Source organism: Vombatus ursinus, unplaced genomic scaffold (assembly GCF_900497805.2).
Source record: "Vombatus ursinus unplaced genomic scaffold, bare-nosed wombat genome assembly UNPS02014806.1, whole genome shotgun sequence".
Lineage (NCBI taxonomy): Eukaryota > Metazoa > Chordata > Mammalia > Diprotodontia > Vombatidae > Vombatus > Vombatus ursinus.
In genome coordinates this window covers 1,168,930-1,188,524 of record NW_020954584.1, presented here as the reverse complement: position 1 = coordinate 1,188,524, position 19,595 = coordinate 1,168,930, and the positions used below count along the sequence as shown (strand labels likewise).

The 19,595-nt window shown below is 33.7% G+C and overlaps 1 protein-coding gene and 1 pseudogene across 1 annotated transcript; both read left to right on the top strand.

The window, feature by feature from the left end:
- Positions 1 to 2,374: 2,374 nt before the first annotated feature.
- Positions 2,375 to 3,298, top strand: LOC114051864 (olfactory receptor 4C11-like). The gene has a single exon (XM_027874255.1). The coding sequence runs from the start codon at positions 2,375 to 2,377 to the stop codon at positions 3,296 to 3,298; it is 924 nt and encodes a 307-aa protein (XP_027730056.1).
- A 6,606-nt stretch (positions 3,299 to 9,904) lies between these two features.
- Positions 9,905 to 11,582, top strand: LOC114051876 (annotated as a pseudogene).
- Positions 11,583 to 19,595: the final 8,013 nt, after the last annotated feature.

Below are 19,595 nucleotides of genomic sequence, written 5' to 3'. Positions count from 1 at the left end.
AATGTTATAAATGAGACACTAGAGACATCATTATATTTATGTGTGTAGGTATGTCATGTTTGTATGTATGTGTCTATAGATGTGTGTTTGTGTCTGTATTCTCCCTTTACCTCCTCTCCTCCCTTCTCTTCTCCTCTCCTGCCCTCCCCTTTCCTCTCCTTAGCTTTCCTGTTTTCTTTCAAAATCATATTGATATTGCCAGTGTTCTTTAAGAACTTTTCATTCTAAGGATTGTTGAATGAAATATTAAATATATATTTGACATTGTCCTTTGGGGAAATAAAAATGAGATTTTCAAAGGTAAGCAAGAACATTGTAAGAGAAACACAAATATTCTCTCGTTGTTTTAAAATGAAAAAAGGGGGAAAATGTGGAATATTGGATGCAAGTAACAATAATTAATGTGTACACTGATTGCAGTAACTAGAATCTGTCCTAGTCCCTAGAGGCATTGGAGTGTGGTCGATTGAGCAGTTGACATGGAGTGAGGAGGAAAAAGCATCCCTTCATTCTTTCCTCTGATATTCATTATATTAGTGACCTTCAATGAGTCATGTAACCTCTTTTAACTTTCCCTGCCTCAACAGTAAATTTGGCAATAATCAAACCTGGAAAGGCTACCCCACACAATTTTATGGGGTCATATAATAATGTATGTATTGTTCCTTTGAATCATTAGTTATTTGTCAATTATAATTTTTTTCATATTCAACATTTTTGTATAAATGACTTGGATAAAAACATAGATGTTAGACTTATCATATTTGTAAATAGATGAGATAACCAACATATTGGATGACTGTCAGTATGCAAATCAACTTTGACAGGCTTTCATCATTGGTCTTCACAACATATCATTTAAAGAGGTGAATTTATAATCTTATATTTTGTTTGAACCATTCATCAGCACCAATAGAAGATAAAAGAGATACACCCAGACAACAAAAAAAATGTGAAACTGATCTAGCTGCCAAGTCTAGTCTGGATGATTTAGGGCAAGTGAATTTGCCTCCCTGGATTTCATTTCCCTTCTCTGCAAAATAAGGTGATTGCTGTTGATAACTTCTAATCTCTCCACCAGAACTTAATCTATGATATATTAAACCATATGCTTAACAGGAGTTAACAATCTGACATGGCACTAAACATTTCAATGGGACCTTGGGCTATGTTTGAGTCCTAGTGTTCAGAATTAGAGAAGTGATGATTCCAATGAATTCTTCCCTTGTTAACTTACATATGGATCTGTGCTAAGTTTGGGTAGCATTTAGAGAAGGACATTGATGATCTCTAACATATTCAGAGAGGGGGAAGAAGGAAGGTAAGTTTTGAAAATCATGCCGTGGAAAATAGAAAGCTGATAGGTAATATAAGAGTCATTATCAATTATTGGTAGGGCTGTCAGTCATATGAGAGAGAGAGGGAAAAAAAAGACAGAGGTCAGAAATTTTAATATTTGATCTCATGGTATAGAACTAGTGACAAATTTTGTAGATAACTGGGAAGTAAATATAGACCTCCTACCAGGGAAAAATCTTTTAAAAACTTTAAGCTACTCTAAAGTATAATTGAAATGCAACGACATTTTCTTTTTCATTGGTTGTATTCAATTGGAGGCTGGATGGTTAATTATCAGGGAAGGTGCAAAAAATTCCTTTTTAATTAAGAGTAGACAAAAACATCTTATGAGTTCCCGTCAATATTTGAGATTCTAAGAAAAGAATTATTGTATCAGAACAATCTATGTCTGCATTGCTTCCAGCAAATTAGTATGTATTTTGGGGGATTACAGTAATTATCCCCCAAGATGTTAACCCTGGAAAGTTAGGCATAAGTCTGAGTTTTTGGATAACACACACACACACACACACACACACACACACACACACACCGAGTAAAATGGTAAAATAAAATAAAATTATCAAATGGATCTGTGTACTCATAATTCTATGCAACAGCCCTGATTTCAACCCATCCACACTTATCTATCCATGTCTTTCTATAAGTTTACACACGTTGCTACATATATATATATATACACATACACACATATATACATACATACATACATATATATATATATATATATACATATATATCTGCACAGAGGGCAGTACAACAATTTCTCTCTCTCACACACACATCCCATTAGCAAGAAATGTGTTAGATGAATTAGAGCAGATTAAGGGGGTACCTTGTATTTAAACTTTCCTATCTAAGACTGAAAATAGGACTAATAGAAGCTTACCTCAAGCAAGAATCAAGCAGTGTTTCTTTTATGGAGATCTCTCAAATTCTGCTTTATTAATTCTTCTTTATTCTTTTGTTATATTAACTAGTTCTCACATGTGTCTTTCCCACTTGAGTCCTGGAGATGAGAAACAATGTGACTGAATTCATTCTGCTTGGACTGACTCAGGACCCAGAGATGCAGAAAATTGTATTTACCATTTTCTCAGTGTTCTACACTGCCACTGTATTGGGGAACCTATTAATCATTGTGACAATGAAGACCAGTCCCACACTTGGTTCCCCTATGTACTTTTTCTTGACCTTCTTATCCATTGCAGATTCTTGTTTCTCTACCACCACAGCTCCCAAACTGATTGTGGACAACCTCTCTCACAAGAAAACCATTTCCTTTGATGAGTGCATGATCCAACTATTTGCCTTTCATTTCTTTGGCTGCGTGGAGATACTGGTCCTCGTTGTAATGGCCTATGACCGCTTTGTGGCCATTTGTAAACCTCTACACTACTCAGTCATCATGAACCAGAGGGTGTGTGAGATCCTGATTCTATTGGTATGGGTAGGATCATTTCTGCATTCTATTGCCCAGATAATCCCCATCTTGACTGTGCCCTTCTGTGGTCCCAATGTGATTGACCACTATTTCTGTGACTTACAACCTTTGTTGAGGCTGGGATGCATGGACACGTATGTACCAAACCTCTTAGTAGTTTCTAATAGCGGAGCTGTATGCTCAGTAAGCTTTGTTTTGCTGATGATATCCTACTCAATTATACTGCACTCTCTGAGAAATCATAGTGCGGAAGGGAAGCGCAAAGCCCTCTCCACCTGCAGCTCTCATATCATTGTTGTCATAATATTCTTTGGTTCCTGCATATTCATATACACTCGACCCCCAACCACATTCCCTCTTGATAAGTTGGTGTCTGTCTTCTATACCATTATAACTCCCTTCCTCAATCCTTTGATCTATACCCTAAGGAATGCAGAAGTAAAAAATGCCATGAAGAAGCTGTGGAGCACCCGAGTGACTTCAGGTGACAAATAATTTGTTCAAGCAGATTATTTTTTTTCTATTTTTTCAAGGATGTTTGGTCCAAACTGGAAGAATTAAAATTGATATATGACAATAATAAAGACAATATTCAAAATTTTTTAACCTTTGATCCATGGACTTTTAACAATATTTTGATAATTATTTCAAAAAAATTTCATTTATTTTGCAATTCATTGTATTTTATTTTATGTCTCTGAAAATATTATTCATTTTAACATGTAAAATTTAAATTTTAACATTTACTTTGGTTTTATCATTATTTCAAATAGTAAAAAGGTTAATATGAGGACTTTATTATGTCTCAAAGTAAATAAAAGGTAATAAAGTCATGAAAGAAAGGAATATAATGGAGAGAATGTTGCATAGTAAATCCCATCTTTCCTTTTAATTTCTTGTATGAGTTAGGGGAAAATGAATTTTCTGTCCATTTGTTTTGTCAACAATGAAATCAATGATTTTGAGTACAGAATCTCAAGGACAGAGGTGGAGAACATGGGGCCTCAAGGCCCCATGTGGCCTTCCAAGTCTTTGTGTATGAACTTTTGACTGAGTCCAAGTTATACAGAATAAATAATTTCATGAAGGGGATTTGTTCTGTGAAGTTAGATTCAGTCAAAGGGCCACTCTTGAGGACCTAGAGGGTCACATGTGGCCTTGAAGCTGGAGGTTCCCCACTTCTGCCTCGGATCTTTTAAAAGGGACTTTTTTTTTTTAGTGAGGCATCTGGGGCTAAGTGATTTGTCCAGAGTCACACAGCTAGGGAGTACTATGTGTCTGAAGCTGGATTTGAACTCAGGTCCCCCTGATTCCAAGGCTGGAGCTCTATCGACTGTGGCACCTAGGTGCCCCCTCATGCCTTTTAGACCTCTAAATTTGTTGTCTTTTGAATATAGGATAAAAAAAAGTGAGCCTAGATGAAAAAAATGTGGTTTGAGAAAGAAAGAGATGCAGTATCAAATTGAGTGAAATTAAATCTATGAGAATCTCCCTTGCTAGTTTCAATAATCAACATTTTACCTCTTATAACTCCACTACCATAATTCACTTCTTCAATTCACTTTGCATTTTCCCATATTTGAATATGCTGATCTTCATTCAAGCTTGACTAACAGAAAATTTTGGAATACTTGTGATACAGTACATGAACTTCTTGTATAATTAAGCCATTTGGAGATTTTTCAACTCATTCTCTCAATAATATACTTCTATAAACTTACCTTTCATTAAACACACACACACACACACACACACACAATCATTGGATTAAATTGTGGATGAAGTCTTCAACTTTGAGTCTTAAAGAACTAGTTTAGATTCAACCAGTGATACATTTTAACTGTGGAGCCACAGCAAGTTATTTAGTCTCACTTGCCTCAAATACTGTAATCCCTTTTTTGTCAAGTCTTCCCACTTTAAATATTTCTTCATTCCAATCCATTTTGCACTCATCATAATTCAAGTCATCTGCTTAGGTGAAACCTGTTAAATATTGAATGACCTTGCTTGCTTCTCCATAGCACAGGAATTGTTTCTTTCTGGCTTCTTCTATGACCTGAATACTCTGAAATTTCACTTCCATTTTCCTGTGAGACTTTATTTTGGGATAACTTTCAGGTAGTGACCAGTGGATTCTTTTAATTTCAATTTTATCTACTGGATGTAAGATACAAGGCAGTTTTCCATTACAATGTGTTGAAATATGATGTGTAGCCTTTTTTTTATCTTGCATTTCAGTCAGTCCAATAACACTTAAATTGTCTCTTTCTTCTAGAAGTTTTATAGGTCACATTTTTCCAATGATATGGTTCACATTTTTAATTTTTTTTCATCCCTTTGACTTTGTTTTATTGTTTCTTGATGTCTCATGGAATCATTAGTTTCCACTTCTAGATTATAATTTCTTAAGAAATTATTTTCTTTAGTGAGCTTCATTAACTATTTTTCCATTTCCCCTATTCTACCTTTTAAGAAGTTCTTTTTTTACACTGATTTTTTTTTTACTTCTTTTACCATTTAGCTAATTTATAAGAGGTTATTTTTTTCAATATTTTGAGCCTTTTTTTTTTACCAAGCTGTTAATTCTGTTTCATAATTTTTATTACTATTTTCCCCTAATGTTTCCTCTACCAATCTTATGTTTTTCTTTACTTCTTGTTCTGCTTGTGTACAATTTGAATTTTTTTTTCTTTGAGACTTTGTTGTAGCTGTTTTCACATGAAAATAAATAAGAAAAATGTTAAGGAGATGAACACAATCTTACAAAACTTAGATATGTTAGACTTCTGGAGAAAATTGAATTGGAGTAGGAATTATAACATTTTCTCAGCTGTTCATTAATTATTCACAAAAATTGACCATGTATTATGCCATAAAACCATCACCAAAAATGTAGAAAAGCAGAAATATTAAATACAAACTTTTTGGACCTTAAAGCAATGAAAATTCAATAAAATATCATGAAAGCATGCATTAAAAGTTAATTGGAAATTAAATAATCTACTTCTAAAGAGTGAGGGAGTTAAAGAATGAGTGGTTGAAACAATCAAAATAACACTTAAGGTAATGAAAACAATGAGACAACATACTATAATTTGTGGGATTCAGCCAAAGCAGCACTTGAAGAAAAAAAAACTTATCTACAACTCTGTACGTTAAGGAAAGAGAGAAAGAACCAATCAATGAATTATGCAGGGAATTAAAACAATTGGAAAAAATAACCAATTTGTTGGTGAGTTTGCTTTAAGGAAAAAAAAATAAACAAAAGCATTCTACCTAAATCAAAAATGAAAAGGGGAATGCACTCCAAATGAATATGAAATTAAACAATTAGCAGAAACTATTTTGCCCACTTAGATACCTGTAAAACTGTCATTTTAAATAAAATGGTTGAATGTTTGAAGAAATAAAAATTCCTGGGGCAGCTAGGTGGCTCAGTGGATAGAGCACTGGCCCTGAAGTCAGGAGGACCTGAGTCCAAATCTGGCCTCAGACCAAACACTTGATACTTACTAACTGTGTGACCTGGGCAAGTCACTTAACCCCAGTTGCCTAAAAAAAAAAAGAAAAGAAAGAAAGAAATAAAAATTTCCCAAGTTATAGAAAAGGAAATAAAATACTGAAATATTCCTTTGTTAGAGAAAGAAATTGACTTTTAAAATCCATCTTGAGCTCTTCTAAGAAGGCTTTTTGGGCTTCAGATTAGTTCATATTCCCTTTTGAGGTTCCAGATGTGGGTTTGTTGACAATGTTGTCCTCTTCAAAATTTCTGCCTTGATCTTCCCTGTTCTCATAATATGAATCTATGGTACATTTCTACTTGCTCATGTTGTTTGATTATTCCCTTGCCTTTAAAGAGATTGAGCTCTTCTGCTGGGGAGCAGAGGGCACTGACCCAAGCTTCTTGTGTTGGGAGCCTAGGTCTTGGTCACTGGTTTTGTGTGCTGGGGCCCCTGATGTTGTCAATTGGAGACTGTAGGGTTCTGGCAGCTAGCCTAGTATTGGGCTGGAATCAGAAATGCTGGAACTCTAGGGCACCTCTAGCTTGCCTGCTTTTCCTTTCCTTTCAATTTCTTCAGCTCCTTTCAGATGGATGTTGTAGGGTGTTTATCCACATGGGGCCCTTTGTAGTTCTGCTTCCCTTATTTTTGCTGAGGCACCAGAAGACCCGTTTGCTGTAGAATGCCACAGCTTCTGGTGGTTTTCTGAGCTAGTTTCCACTGGTTCCCCTGCCCCTACTGAGGCACTTGGAGGTCCAGGTGTTGAGGTTTGCCTGCTCCACCATTGGGTTTGAGGATCTCCTCCTGGTGTGCTAAAGCAGGGCTTTCCCCTAGCTTGCTGGGATGCCTCCATTTCTGTTCTGCTCCCCTTCCCCAGGGGAAGAGGGGCCTTTCCTGTTAATCCTTCATGCTACCTGGGCTACTGGACTGCTGCTCCCCATCTTTCTTCTGGTTCAGTTGTTCCAGGGTTTTCCTGGGATAATATTTTCTGGACTTTCAGTGGTTGATAGGAGAGGGTAACATTGACTACCTTTTTATTCTGCCATCTTGGCATCTGGAAGTGGACGTCCTATTGACCCAGCAATAGTACTTCTACACCCATATCCCAAAGAGGTAATACAAATGGGAAAAGGACATACATGTAAAAATTTTTATACCAGTTCTTTTTGTGGTGGCAAAGAATTGGAAATTGAGAGCATGCCCATCAATTGGGGAATGGCTGAGCAAGTTGTGTTATATGAATATAATGTAATGCTATTTTGCTATAAGAAATGATGACAGATTGACTTCAGAAAAACCTGGAAAGACTTGTATGGTCTGATGCTGAGTGAAATGAGCAGAACCAAGAGAATGTCGTACACAACAAGAGCCACGTTGTGTGATGACTAATATTCATAAACTTAACCCTTCCCAACAATACAAGAATCTAAGACATCTCCAAAGGTCTCGTGATGGAAAATGCTATCCACATCCAAAGAAAGAACTATGAATTTTGCATGCTGATCGAAGCATACCATTTGCCATTTTTTTTCTTTCTTCTACTGAGTTTTGTTTCTTCTTTTTGGTGGTTCCTCTTATTGTTGCTAATTGTTATTTACAACATCACTAATGTGAAAATATATTTAATATTAATGTATATGTATAGCCTATATCAGATTATGTGCTGTCTTGGGAAGAGTGGTGGGGAGGAAGGGGGAGAAAAATTTTAAACCCAAAAGCATATGGAAGTGATTGTTGACAAACAAACATATATTAATTAATAGAAAATATGAACTAAAAAAAAGAAAAGAAAAAGAAATTGAAGAAGTCATAAATGCACTTCATAAGGAAAAAAAATCCCAGAAACAGATAGATTTATAAATGAATTCTACCAAACACTTAAGGAAGTTAATGCCAATATTAAATGTACTATTGGAAAAAATAGGCAAAAAATTCTACCCAATTCCTTTTATGAAACACATATGGTTTTGATCCCTAAAATAAGGAGAGCAAAAACAGAGCAATAAAACTATGGACTGTTTTATCTTGAAACTATTGATACAAAATCATCACTTCTATGCATTACCAATAAACTCAATAGGAAGAGATAAAGCTAGCACTTCTAATAAAATATTGAGTAATAACGGTAATAATGGATATCCTTGCTTCACCTCTGATCTTTTTAGGAAGACTTCTAGTTTATTCCTATTATAAATAATACTTGCTCTTGGTTTTTGATAGATGGTACTTATCATCTTAAGAAAGACTATTTCATCCCTATGTTTTCTAGAATGGATGTTGGATATTATCAAATCTTTTTTTTCCTGAATTTATTGAAATTATAATCATATCATTTTTGGTACATTCCTATTGATAGGATTAATTGTGCTCATTTTTTCCTAATATTGAACCAGCTCCACGTTCCTGATATAAATCCCACAGGGTTTGTATTTTTTGTAATAGATCTCTGTGCTAATAGTTTATGTATAATGTTTATGACACCAGTCAGATATCTGTGGGTTTATTTTGTATCCTGTAACTTTGCTAAAGTTGTTAATTGTTTCAACTAGTTCTTTAGCTGATTTTCTAGGATATTCTAACTATATCATCATATCATATGTGCAGAGTGATAATTTTGTTTCCTCAAAGCCTATTTTTATGCCTTCAATTTCTCTTTGCTGTCATTGCTATAGCTAATATCCCCACAGAGAATAGTGCAATGGGATAGAGAAGTCAACTCAATAGGTCAAGAAATGACCAGCTGGGTCATTGTCTCTATAAATTATATTTCACTTATCTGTGTAAATGACACATTGTTCCACAGAATATTAATTCTTTGAGGGTAGGATTTTTTTTAACTTTATTTGTTCATCTTCTAATGCAAATCCTAACTGTTAGTAGTTTTTAAATAAATAATTATTGAATGTTGTGAATTTTCCATCTTCCTATAGACAAATACTTTTATTTATACACATATATGTATGTGTGTATATACAGACACACACACACACATATATGTATATACACACATATGTCTTTATAGGTGGCCCAGTAGATGGAATCCTAGACTTATAATTGGTAATTCTTGAATTCAAATTAAGCTATGTGTGCTTCCTCTGTTTTGACTATGGGAAAGTTACTAAAATCTCAGGATCACTTCCCTCAGTTATAAATATGAATAGTTATAGCACCTATCTCATAGAGTAGGTAGGATCAAAGAAGATACTAAATGTTAAGTGCTTTGAAAATTTTTAAGCAATATATAGCTATTGATAATAAACAGTTACTGCTAACTGCTGATGTCAACAGGGTGCGTATTATCTCTTTAAACCCAAGTTAATCACTTTAGCAAAAGACTACACAGACAAAAGAGGGACTTCGTGGGAAGTCATCTCATGAGCAAGAAATGTGTTTGATGAATTGGAGCAGATTATGGGGGTACTTTGTATTTAAAGTTTTCCTATCTAAGACTGAAAATAGGACTAACAGAAGATTACCTCAAACAGAATCAAGCAGTGTTTCTTTCATGGAGATCACTCAAATTCTACTCTATTAATTCTTCTTTATTCTTTTTTTACATTAACTAGTTCTCATGTGTGTCCTTCCCACTTGAGTCCTGGAGATGAGAAACAATGTGACTGAATTCATTCTGCTAGAACTGACTCAGGATACAGAGAAGTAGAAAATTGTATTTGCCATTTTCTTGGTGTTCTACAGTGCCACTGTGTTGGGGAACCTATTAATCATTGTGACAATCAAGACCAGTCCCACACTTGGTTCCCCTATGTACTTTTTCTTAACCTACTTAGCCATTGCGGATTCTTGTTTCTCTACTATCACAGCTCCCAAACTGATTGTGGACAACCTCTCTCACAAGAAAACCATTTCCTTTGATGAGTGCATGACCCAGCTATTTGCTATGCACTTCTTTGGCTGCATGGAGATATTGATCCTCATTTTAATGGCTTATGACCACTTAGTGGCCATCTGTAAACCTCTACACTACTCAGTCTTCATGAACAGGAGGGTGTGTGCAATGCTGATTCTATTGGCATGGGTAGAGTCATTTCTGCATTCTATTGCCCAGATAATCCTCATCTTGAGTGTGCCCTTCTGTGGTCCCAATGTGATTGACCACTATTTCTGTGACTTACAACCATTGTTGAGGCTTGGATGCATGGACACATATGTACAAAACCTCTTAGTAGTTTCCAATAGTGGATTCTTATGTTCAGTAAGCTTTATTTTGCTGATGATATCCTACACAATTATATTGCACTCCCTGAGAAATCATAGTGCAGAAGGGAAGTGCAAAGCCCTCTCCACTTGCAGCTCTCACATCATTGTTGTCATAATATTCTTGGGTCCCTGCATATTCATGTACACTCGACCCCCAACCACATTCCCTCTTGATAAGTTGGTGTCTGTTTTCTATACCATTATAACTCCCTTCCTCAATCCTTTGATCTATACCCTAAGGAATGCAGAAGTAAAAAATGCCATGAAGAAGCTATGGAGCACCTAAGTGTCTTCAGGTGACAAATAATGTGTGCAAGCATATTATTTTTCTATTTTTTCAAGGACATTTGGTCCAAACTGGAAGAATTAAATTTGATATATGATATTAACATAGACAATATTCAAGAATTCTTAACCTTGAGTCCATGGACTTTTAGCAATATTTGATAACTATATTTCAATAGAATTTTCATTTACCTTGCAATTCAATGTATTTTATTTTATGCCTTTGAAAATGTTACTCATTATAACATGAAAAAATTTAAAGTGTGACATTTGCTTTGGTTTTTCAATTATTTCAAATAGTGAAAAAAATGTTAATATGAGGACTTTATTTTGTTTAAAAGTGAACAAAAGATAATGAAGTCATGAAAGAGATTAACTTTTGTAGTGTAGTGGAGAGAATGCTAGATATGAAATCTGGTCATGCTTTTTAATTTCTTGTATGGCTTGAGGGAACAATGAATTTTCTGAATGTTTGTTTTGTCAACAAACAAATCAATGATTTGTGCTACAGAACCTCAAAGACAGGGGTGGAGAACATGAGGCCCCCAGGCCATATGTGGCCTTCCAAGTCCTTGGGCATGGACTTTTGACTGAGTCCAAACTTTATAGAATGAATACTTTTATTAAGAGGATTTATACTGTGAAGTTTGGATTCAAACAAAGGTAACACTTGAGGACCTGGAGGATCCTATGTGGTTTTGAGGCTGGAAGCTTTTAGACCTCTAAATTTGTTGCCTTGTGAATATAGGATAGAAAAAAAAGTTAGCCTAGATGAAAAAAAAGGTGGTTTGAGAAAGAGAGAGATGCAGTATTAAATTGAGATAAATTAAATCTAAGAATCTCCCTTGCAAATGTCAGTAATCAATATTTCACCTCTCATAACTCCACTACCAAAATTCACTTCTTCAATTCACTTTGCATTTTTCCACGTTTGAATATGCTGATCTTCGTTGAAGCCTTCTTGATAGAAAATTTTGGAAGACTTATGATACATTATATAAATTTCTTATATAATGTATTCATTTGGAGGTTTTCCATCTCATCCTCCCAATAACATTCTTCTATAAACTTGCTTTTCATTACAGACACAGACACACACACACACACACATACACACACACATGCACAATCATTGGATTAAATTGTGGATGAAGTCTTCAACTTTGAGTCATAAAGACCTAGATTAGATTAAACCAGTGATACATTTTAGGTGTGGGGCCATAGCAAGTTATTTAATCTCACTTGGCTCAAATACTGTAATACCTTTCTTTGTCAAGCCTTCCCATTTTAAATATTTCTTTATTCTAATCCATTTTCCACTTTTCATAATTCACATCCTCTGCTTCTTTAAGATGAAACTTGCTAAATACTGAATGACCTTGTTTACTTCTCCTTAGTATACGAATTGCTTCTTTCTGGCTTCTTGAAATATTTTCTTTGTGAACTGAACACTTTGAAATTCAATTATTATTTTACTGTGAGACTTTATTTTAGGATATCTTTCAGGTAGTTATCAATGGATTCTTTCAACTTCAGTTTTACCTACTGGCTCTAAGGTACAAGGCATTTTTCCATTATAATGTGTTGAAATATGACCTCTGAGTTCTTTTTTTTTTTTTTGATCTTGGATTGCAGGCAGTCCAAATTGCTAAAATTCCCTCTCCTTGATTTATTTTATAGGTCATTTATTTTTTTAATCATATATTTCACATTTTTCACTTTCTTTTCATTACTTTGACTGTGTTTTAATGTTTCTTGATGTCTCATGGAGTCATTATTTTCTACTTCTTGATTATAATTTTTGAAGGAATTATTTTCTTTACTGAGCTTTGCTAACCATTTTTCTATTTGGCCTATTCTATCTTTTAAGAAGCTCTTTTTCTCCAGTGATTTTTTTTTAGTCCTTTTACTATTTAACCAATTTTTTAAGAGGTTATTTTCTTCAGTATTTTTGAGCCTTTCTTTTCTTTTTTACCAAGCTATTAATTGTTTCATACTTTTTTTATTGCTCTTTTTCCCAGTCATGTTTCCTCTACCAATCTAATGTCTTTCTTTAATTTTTTTAGTACTTATGTCCAATTTGATTTTTGTTTTCTTTAAGGCTTTGTTGTAGCTGTTTTCACACTAAAATAAATAAGAGAAAAAGCTAAGGAGATGAATTCAATCTTAGAAAACTTAGATATGTTAGCCTTCTGGAGAAAATTGAATGAGAATGGGAATTATAACTTTTTCTCAGCAGTTCATAATGTATTCACAAAAATTGACCATGTATTATGGAATAAAACCATCACCAAAAACGTAGTGAAGCAGAAATATTAAATAGAAATTTTTTTGCACTATAATGCAATGAAAATTACATTCAATAAAATATTATGAAGGCATACATTAAAAGTTAATTGAAAATTAAATAATCTACTCCTAAAGAGTAAGGGAACTAAAGAATGAATGATAGAAAGAAACAAAATTTCGCTTAAGATAATGAAAACAATGAGACAACATTCTAAAATTTGTGGGATTTAGACAAAGCAGCACTTGTAGAGAAAAAAATACATACATACATTAATATATATATATATATATATACACATTATTGAAAGAGAGAAAGAACCAATCAATGAATTATGTAGAGAATTAAATCAATTAGAAAAAGAACAAATCATTGATGAATTTGATTTGAAAAAAGAAGAAAATCAAAGTACCTAAATCAAAAAAGGGGAATGCACTACAAATGAAAATGAAATTAAACAATTAGCAGGAATTATTTTGCCCACTTAGATGTCTGTAAAACTGTCACTTTAAATAAAATGGCTCAATAATCACAACAAATAAAAATTTCCCAACTTAATACAAAAGGAAATAAAATACTCAAATATTCCTTTGTTAGAAAAAGAAATTGAATAAACCATAAATGTACTCCATAAGGAAAAAAAAATCTCATAAGCAGATAGATTTACAAATGAATTCTACCACATATTTACGGAACAGTTAATGCTAATATTATACATACTAGTTGAAGAAATAGGTAAAAAAAAATTTCTACCAAATTCCTTTTATGACACAAATAACATTTTGATACCTGAACTAAGGAGAGCAAAAACAGAGCAATAAAAGTGTAGGCCATTTTCTTTTAAAATTATTGACACAAAATCATCATTATTTCTATACATTACTAACAAACTCAATGGGAAGAGATAGAGCTAGTACTTCTAATAAAATATTGAATAATAACAATGATAATGGATATCCTTCTTCACCTCTGATCTTTTTAAGAAGGCTTCTAGTTTATTCCTGTTATAAATAATACTTGCTCTTGGTTTTAATAGATGTTACTTATCATCTTAAGACAGAATCCATTTCTTCCTATGTTTTCTAGAATGGGTGTTGGATTTTGTCAAAAGCCTTTTTTTCTGAACATATTGATATAATCATATAGTTTTTGGTATGTTCCTATTGATATGATTAATTGTGCTCATTGTTTTCCTAATATAGAACCAGCTCCACAATCCTGGTGTAAATCCCACATGGTGTATAATTTTTGTAATAGATCTCTGTAATCTCTTTACTAGCAGTTTATGTATAATGTTTATAACACTATTCAGATATCTGTGGGTTTATTTTATACCCTGTAACTTTGCTAAAGTTGTTAATTGTTTCAACTAGTTCTTTGGATGATTTTCTAGGATATTCTAACTATATCATCATATCATATGTGAAGAGTGTTAGTTTTGTTACCTCAATGCCTATTTTTATGCCTTTGATTTCTCTTTGCTCTCATTGCTATAGTTAATATCCCCACAGAGAGTAGGGCAATTGTTTAGAGAAGTCAACTCAATAGGTCAAGAAATGACAAGCTGGGTCAAAGTCTTTATGAATTACATTTCACTTATCTGTGTAAATGACACATTGTTCCACAGAACATAAATTCTGTGTGGGTAGGATTTGGTTTTTTTTTTTTAACTTTATATGGTCATCTTCTAATGCAAATTCTAACAATTAGGAGTTTTTAAATAAATAATTATTGAATGTAGTGATTTTTCCATATTTACATAGACATATACTTTTATTAATACATGTATATCTATATACATACATGTATACGTACATCTTTAAAGGTGGCCCAGTAGATGGAATCCTAGACTTATAATCAGTAAGAGTTGAGTTCAAATTCAGCTATGTGTGCTTCCTCTGTTTTAACCATGGTAAAGTTACTAAAACTCTCAGGATCACTTCCCTCAGTTATAGCACCTACCTCATAGAGTAGGTAGGATCAAAGAACATATTAAATGTTAAATGCTTTGAAAACCTGTAAGCAATATATAGCTATTGATAATAAACAGCTACTGCTACTGCTGCTGATGTCATCAGGGTGGGTATTATCTCTTTAAACCCTAAGTTAATCACTTCAGCAGAAGACTACACAAGCAAAAGAGGGGCTTTACAGGAAAGATTGGTTCCAGCTGACCAAACAAGCAAAAAAAATATAGGAGAATAAATAAATAATCTCTGAATCTCTTCTTGTTGGTCTATTTTATGAAAGCCTTGCAAATAATAAATGCATGATAAATATTTGGTCGATATATTGATCAATTTTACCAATCTGAGGTGAATGACTCATGAGGAAAATTCAAGTGTACAAATTACATTGCAAAATAAATTTTATTTCTCAAGCGAGAGAGAAAACTTTTGATATAACACCCTCGTAATATAAAAATTATAAAAAATGAGATTTTATTATTTTGTTTTTATTATTATTATTTTTTTGGTGAGGCAATCAGGGTTAAGTGACTTGCCCAGGGTCACAAAGCTAGTAAGTGTCATTTGTCTAAGACTGGATTTGAAATCATGTTCTCCTGATTCCATGCCTGAAGCTCTACCCACTGTGCCACCTAGCTTCCCCTTCTTTTATTATTTCAAGTTTAAACAAAAACCTTGTGTTGAGAATTGTATCATTTTCCACAAAATAAATAACAGACTACTGTGACAGTACAAAAATTCTTAGGTTCAGTGGAACTGGTGTGAGAATATTCAAAGTAGAGGGAAGGATTTTGAAAACTGTCCTTGCTATGTGTTTCCTATGTGACATTGCCCCAACAATTTCCAACTATGGGTTCTTTTTTGTTTTTAATGATAATTAGGGGCCTAGATGATCTGTCCTCTAAAATTACTTCTAGCACTAATGCTGTGATAAAAAAAATATATAGGAAAAATATGAGAATGGGAAAAAGATATTGCAAAAAAATGATTTTTTTAATCAAAGTTGAGCTTACAACTTTGAGTTCCCATTGTTGTTTTCCCCACTGTCCAATTGCTCTGTCAATGCTTACTCCATGGGCTTGCTTAGAATAACTCACTTTTGAATTTGCTAACTTTATTTCAGCATGGATTGGCATATAATTTTAAAAGAATAGTGGCATATTGAATATTACTTTACTAGATATATAATATTTATTATTAGATATAGATTATATATGCCTGATGTTTTGCATGTAAGTTTTCCAAGAAAACAAGGCAGAGTCTGTCCTATGTAAAGAACTTGATAGGACCACCAAAGAAAGACAAAAAATTACAGAGAGAGAGAGAGTGAGAGAGAGGGAGAGATGAAGAGAAAAAGAGAGTTTAAGTAAGAATAGCTAACATTTTTTATCAGTAATAATAATAATAGCTAATATATGGTATTTTAAGGTTTACAGACCATTTTGCAAATATTACCTCATTTTATGCTTATAACAAACCCTCAAAAGAAGTGTTATTATCATCACCTTTTATAAAGAAGGAAACTGAAGTAGTTAGAGGTTAAGTAGCTTGCCTAGAGCCACAGACCTAGTCAATTTCTGAGGTTGGATTTGAACTCAGGTCTTCTTGACAATGAGTGCAGTGCTCTATCCACCACACAATCTACCTGCTTACTTCTTGAGAAACTAAAATATAAGACAAATGCCTTTCAACTAGAAATAGGTTTTGAGGAACATAGGCTCATTTTAGGAATGTTTGGACCAGCAGTAACCTGATTCTACACATGTAAAAATTAGAGATGATAAAAAGAGTAGAGTAAGCCAAACAACAGGACATCAAAAGAAAGGGGAAGGATATTGAAGGTAGATCTCCCTTTCACTTTGTTCTTGGCTAAAATATCAAAGTTGTTATGTCTCTGTAACTTTGAACATCTTACCCATTCCTCTTTATCTCTCAAAAATATTCCTCTGCTTGAACATTATAATAACTAGTAATATCTGATATTTATGCAATGCCTATGTTTCAGGAACCATTGTAGGTGCTTTACTATTGTTATTGCTTTTGATCTTCACAACTGCCTCTAGGAGGTAGATGCTTTGATTTTCCTCATTCTACAGATAAGGGAACTGAGGTAGTCAGAGGGTAAGTGACTTGCCTAGGGCCACACAGTTAGTAAATATCTGAGACCTGATTTGAACTCAGTTCTTCCTGAATCCATACCCAGAACTCTATCCAATGTGCCACCTAGCTGCCATTATTAATCTTATTTTTGAACTCCATGAAAGCTTTATTGATGAATCTATTCCTTTATATTTCTGTTCTCTTAATTGCTATTGCACCAAACAACATACAGGCTATCACTTTATTTTAAACTCTGTTGGATTGGAGTATGATCATTTCATTATGTGAGTAATGGAGTCACCAATCCTTGGTATTGGAGAGATGCTATGCTTAGCCCAATTACTCTGTCAAAGTTACGGTGGTGTTGAGACCATGAAATATTTGAGAGTCAGTAAGTGATTTTTCTAGGTATGGGCTTTCTCATGTACATTCACTAAGTTAAAGATTAATTCAGGTTTGCAGTCTTATAACAATGAACATCTGATAATCTTCTTAAGAATTTTTGTTATCCCAAAGTGGAATTGGTTATCTCAGTAGTTAGTGAGTTCCTCATTACTTGATGCCTTTGAGCAGGGCCTGCATAATCATTTGATAGGGATATCACTGACAAAATTCTTGTTCAGTTAGAGGTAGGATTATATGATCTCTGATGATCCTTCAGTCTGAGATTCTGTAATTTTCCTTTCAATATGCCAACACTATCTTGGGATTTTTTTTCATTCATCCTTATTTCTTAAAATTCTTTGTTTATTTCAAAATTCTACTTGAATTTCCAGTTTATCATAATGTCTTCCATGTAGTAACTTCTAAATAATGTGTATTTTTACTGACTCAATTATCCCCCCATGTATCTGAAACCTTTCCTGTTCCTTCTTCCTACCAAAAATAGAAATACTCTCCATGTATATTTTCTATATATGTATTTACGAACATAGTATCTCCTTTAATAGAATGTAAGTTTCTTGAAGGAAAATACTCTTACTTTTTCTTTTTCTTTTTTTGTTTTGTACTCAAGACCAGGTTTAGCACTTGGCACATAGTAGATGTTAATTAAATGTTTATGAGTTGAAGGATTCACTTTGGCCAGGAGGTGATTATCCTCCTTACACATTCTGAGATGAGTAGATGTGGAAATAACTAATATTCTGTTTAAAACGTGAGTGAGGAAAATTAATATTAGACATGACTGTCAAAGCACAGTTGTCTAATAACTAACCCTTAGCTGAGTACAGCTAATAGGAGCAGGAAGGCAAAAGCATAAGAAAATTACATCCTGGAAGGATAAATACATCTCATTTTCATTTCCAAACTGATAAACATGGTTTTGTCACAGATGTAGCTAGGAGGACAAATATTTTTTGAATATGTTTAAAAACCTATAAAGGACATTAGTAGAGCCCTTCAGAAATGAATGAGTGCCTGAGTGTCCTCAGAAATGGTGTCATGTAGAAAGAAATAATTGTGGGAAAAAAAAAATTTTGTCATAGTCAGTCTGATAAATACCTATTTACTGAAAGCAGGATATTTACAACAAGAAAATTAAAAAAAAAACTCATCAAGAGACATCTATTAATTTGCCCCCTAAGCAACACAGAGTTAGGGAGAAGGAAACTCTGGGCATAACCATATGAATTGTCTGAAGGGATTGTTCTCAGTTTAATGGATGACATGAATTTGTGCATGACCTCACATATTTTATGACATGCATTTATGCCAACATTATCTCTTGGATAAGGCTCTTCTCTGAGCCAGTTTTTATTAACCTGGTACTTGTACAAAAAATAATAATAATTGTTTTGATAACTAAAATTTAATGTAATTGGTTTCCTTTCTAGTTTTCAGCATTTTTATTTCATGAAGTTAAAATCATGATTCTGAAAATAGATGCAATTCCTTGAAAAGACTCTCATCTCTCTGTCTCCTTGTCTCTCTGTGTCTTTGTGTCTCCATCTCTTTGTATCTGTCTCTCTGCCTCTCTGTCTCTGTCTCTGTCTGTCTGTCTGTCTCTCTCTCAGTCTCTCTCTCCTAGCAAAGTGAGTAATAGCACCTAGACTCATAATCTAGAGAATGAAAAACTAATTCTTAACTTATTTTATTTTCCTTGGAGAAAGAGAAAATCCTAGTGCACATGTTTTAAAATGAAGATCTAGAAATATCAGACTTGCTTAAATATCACAACTCAGAAAAAAAGCTTCGTGTTCTGAACTTTAAAGTACAATATAGAGAAAGTAGAAATGAAGAGAGAAAGAAAAGGACTCAGAGACATAGTGAAGAAGAAAAATAGGTCATCATTGCAACCAATTATCCCATTTCCAACCACTCTGTTTAATTCTCCTCCTCCTCCTTCTCCTCCTCCTCTTCTTCCTCTTTCTTCTTCTTCTTCTTCTTCTTCTTCTTCTTCTTCTTCTTCTTCTTCTTCTTCTTCTTCTTCTTCT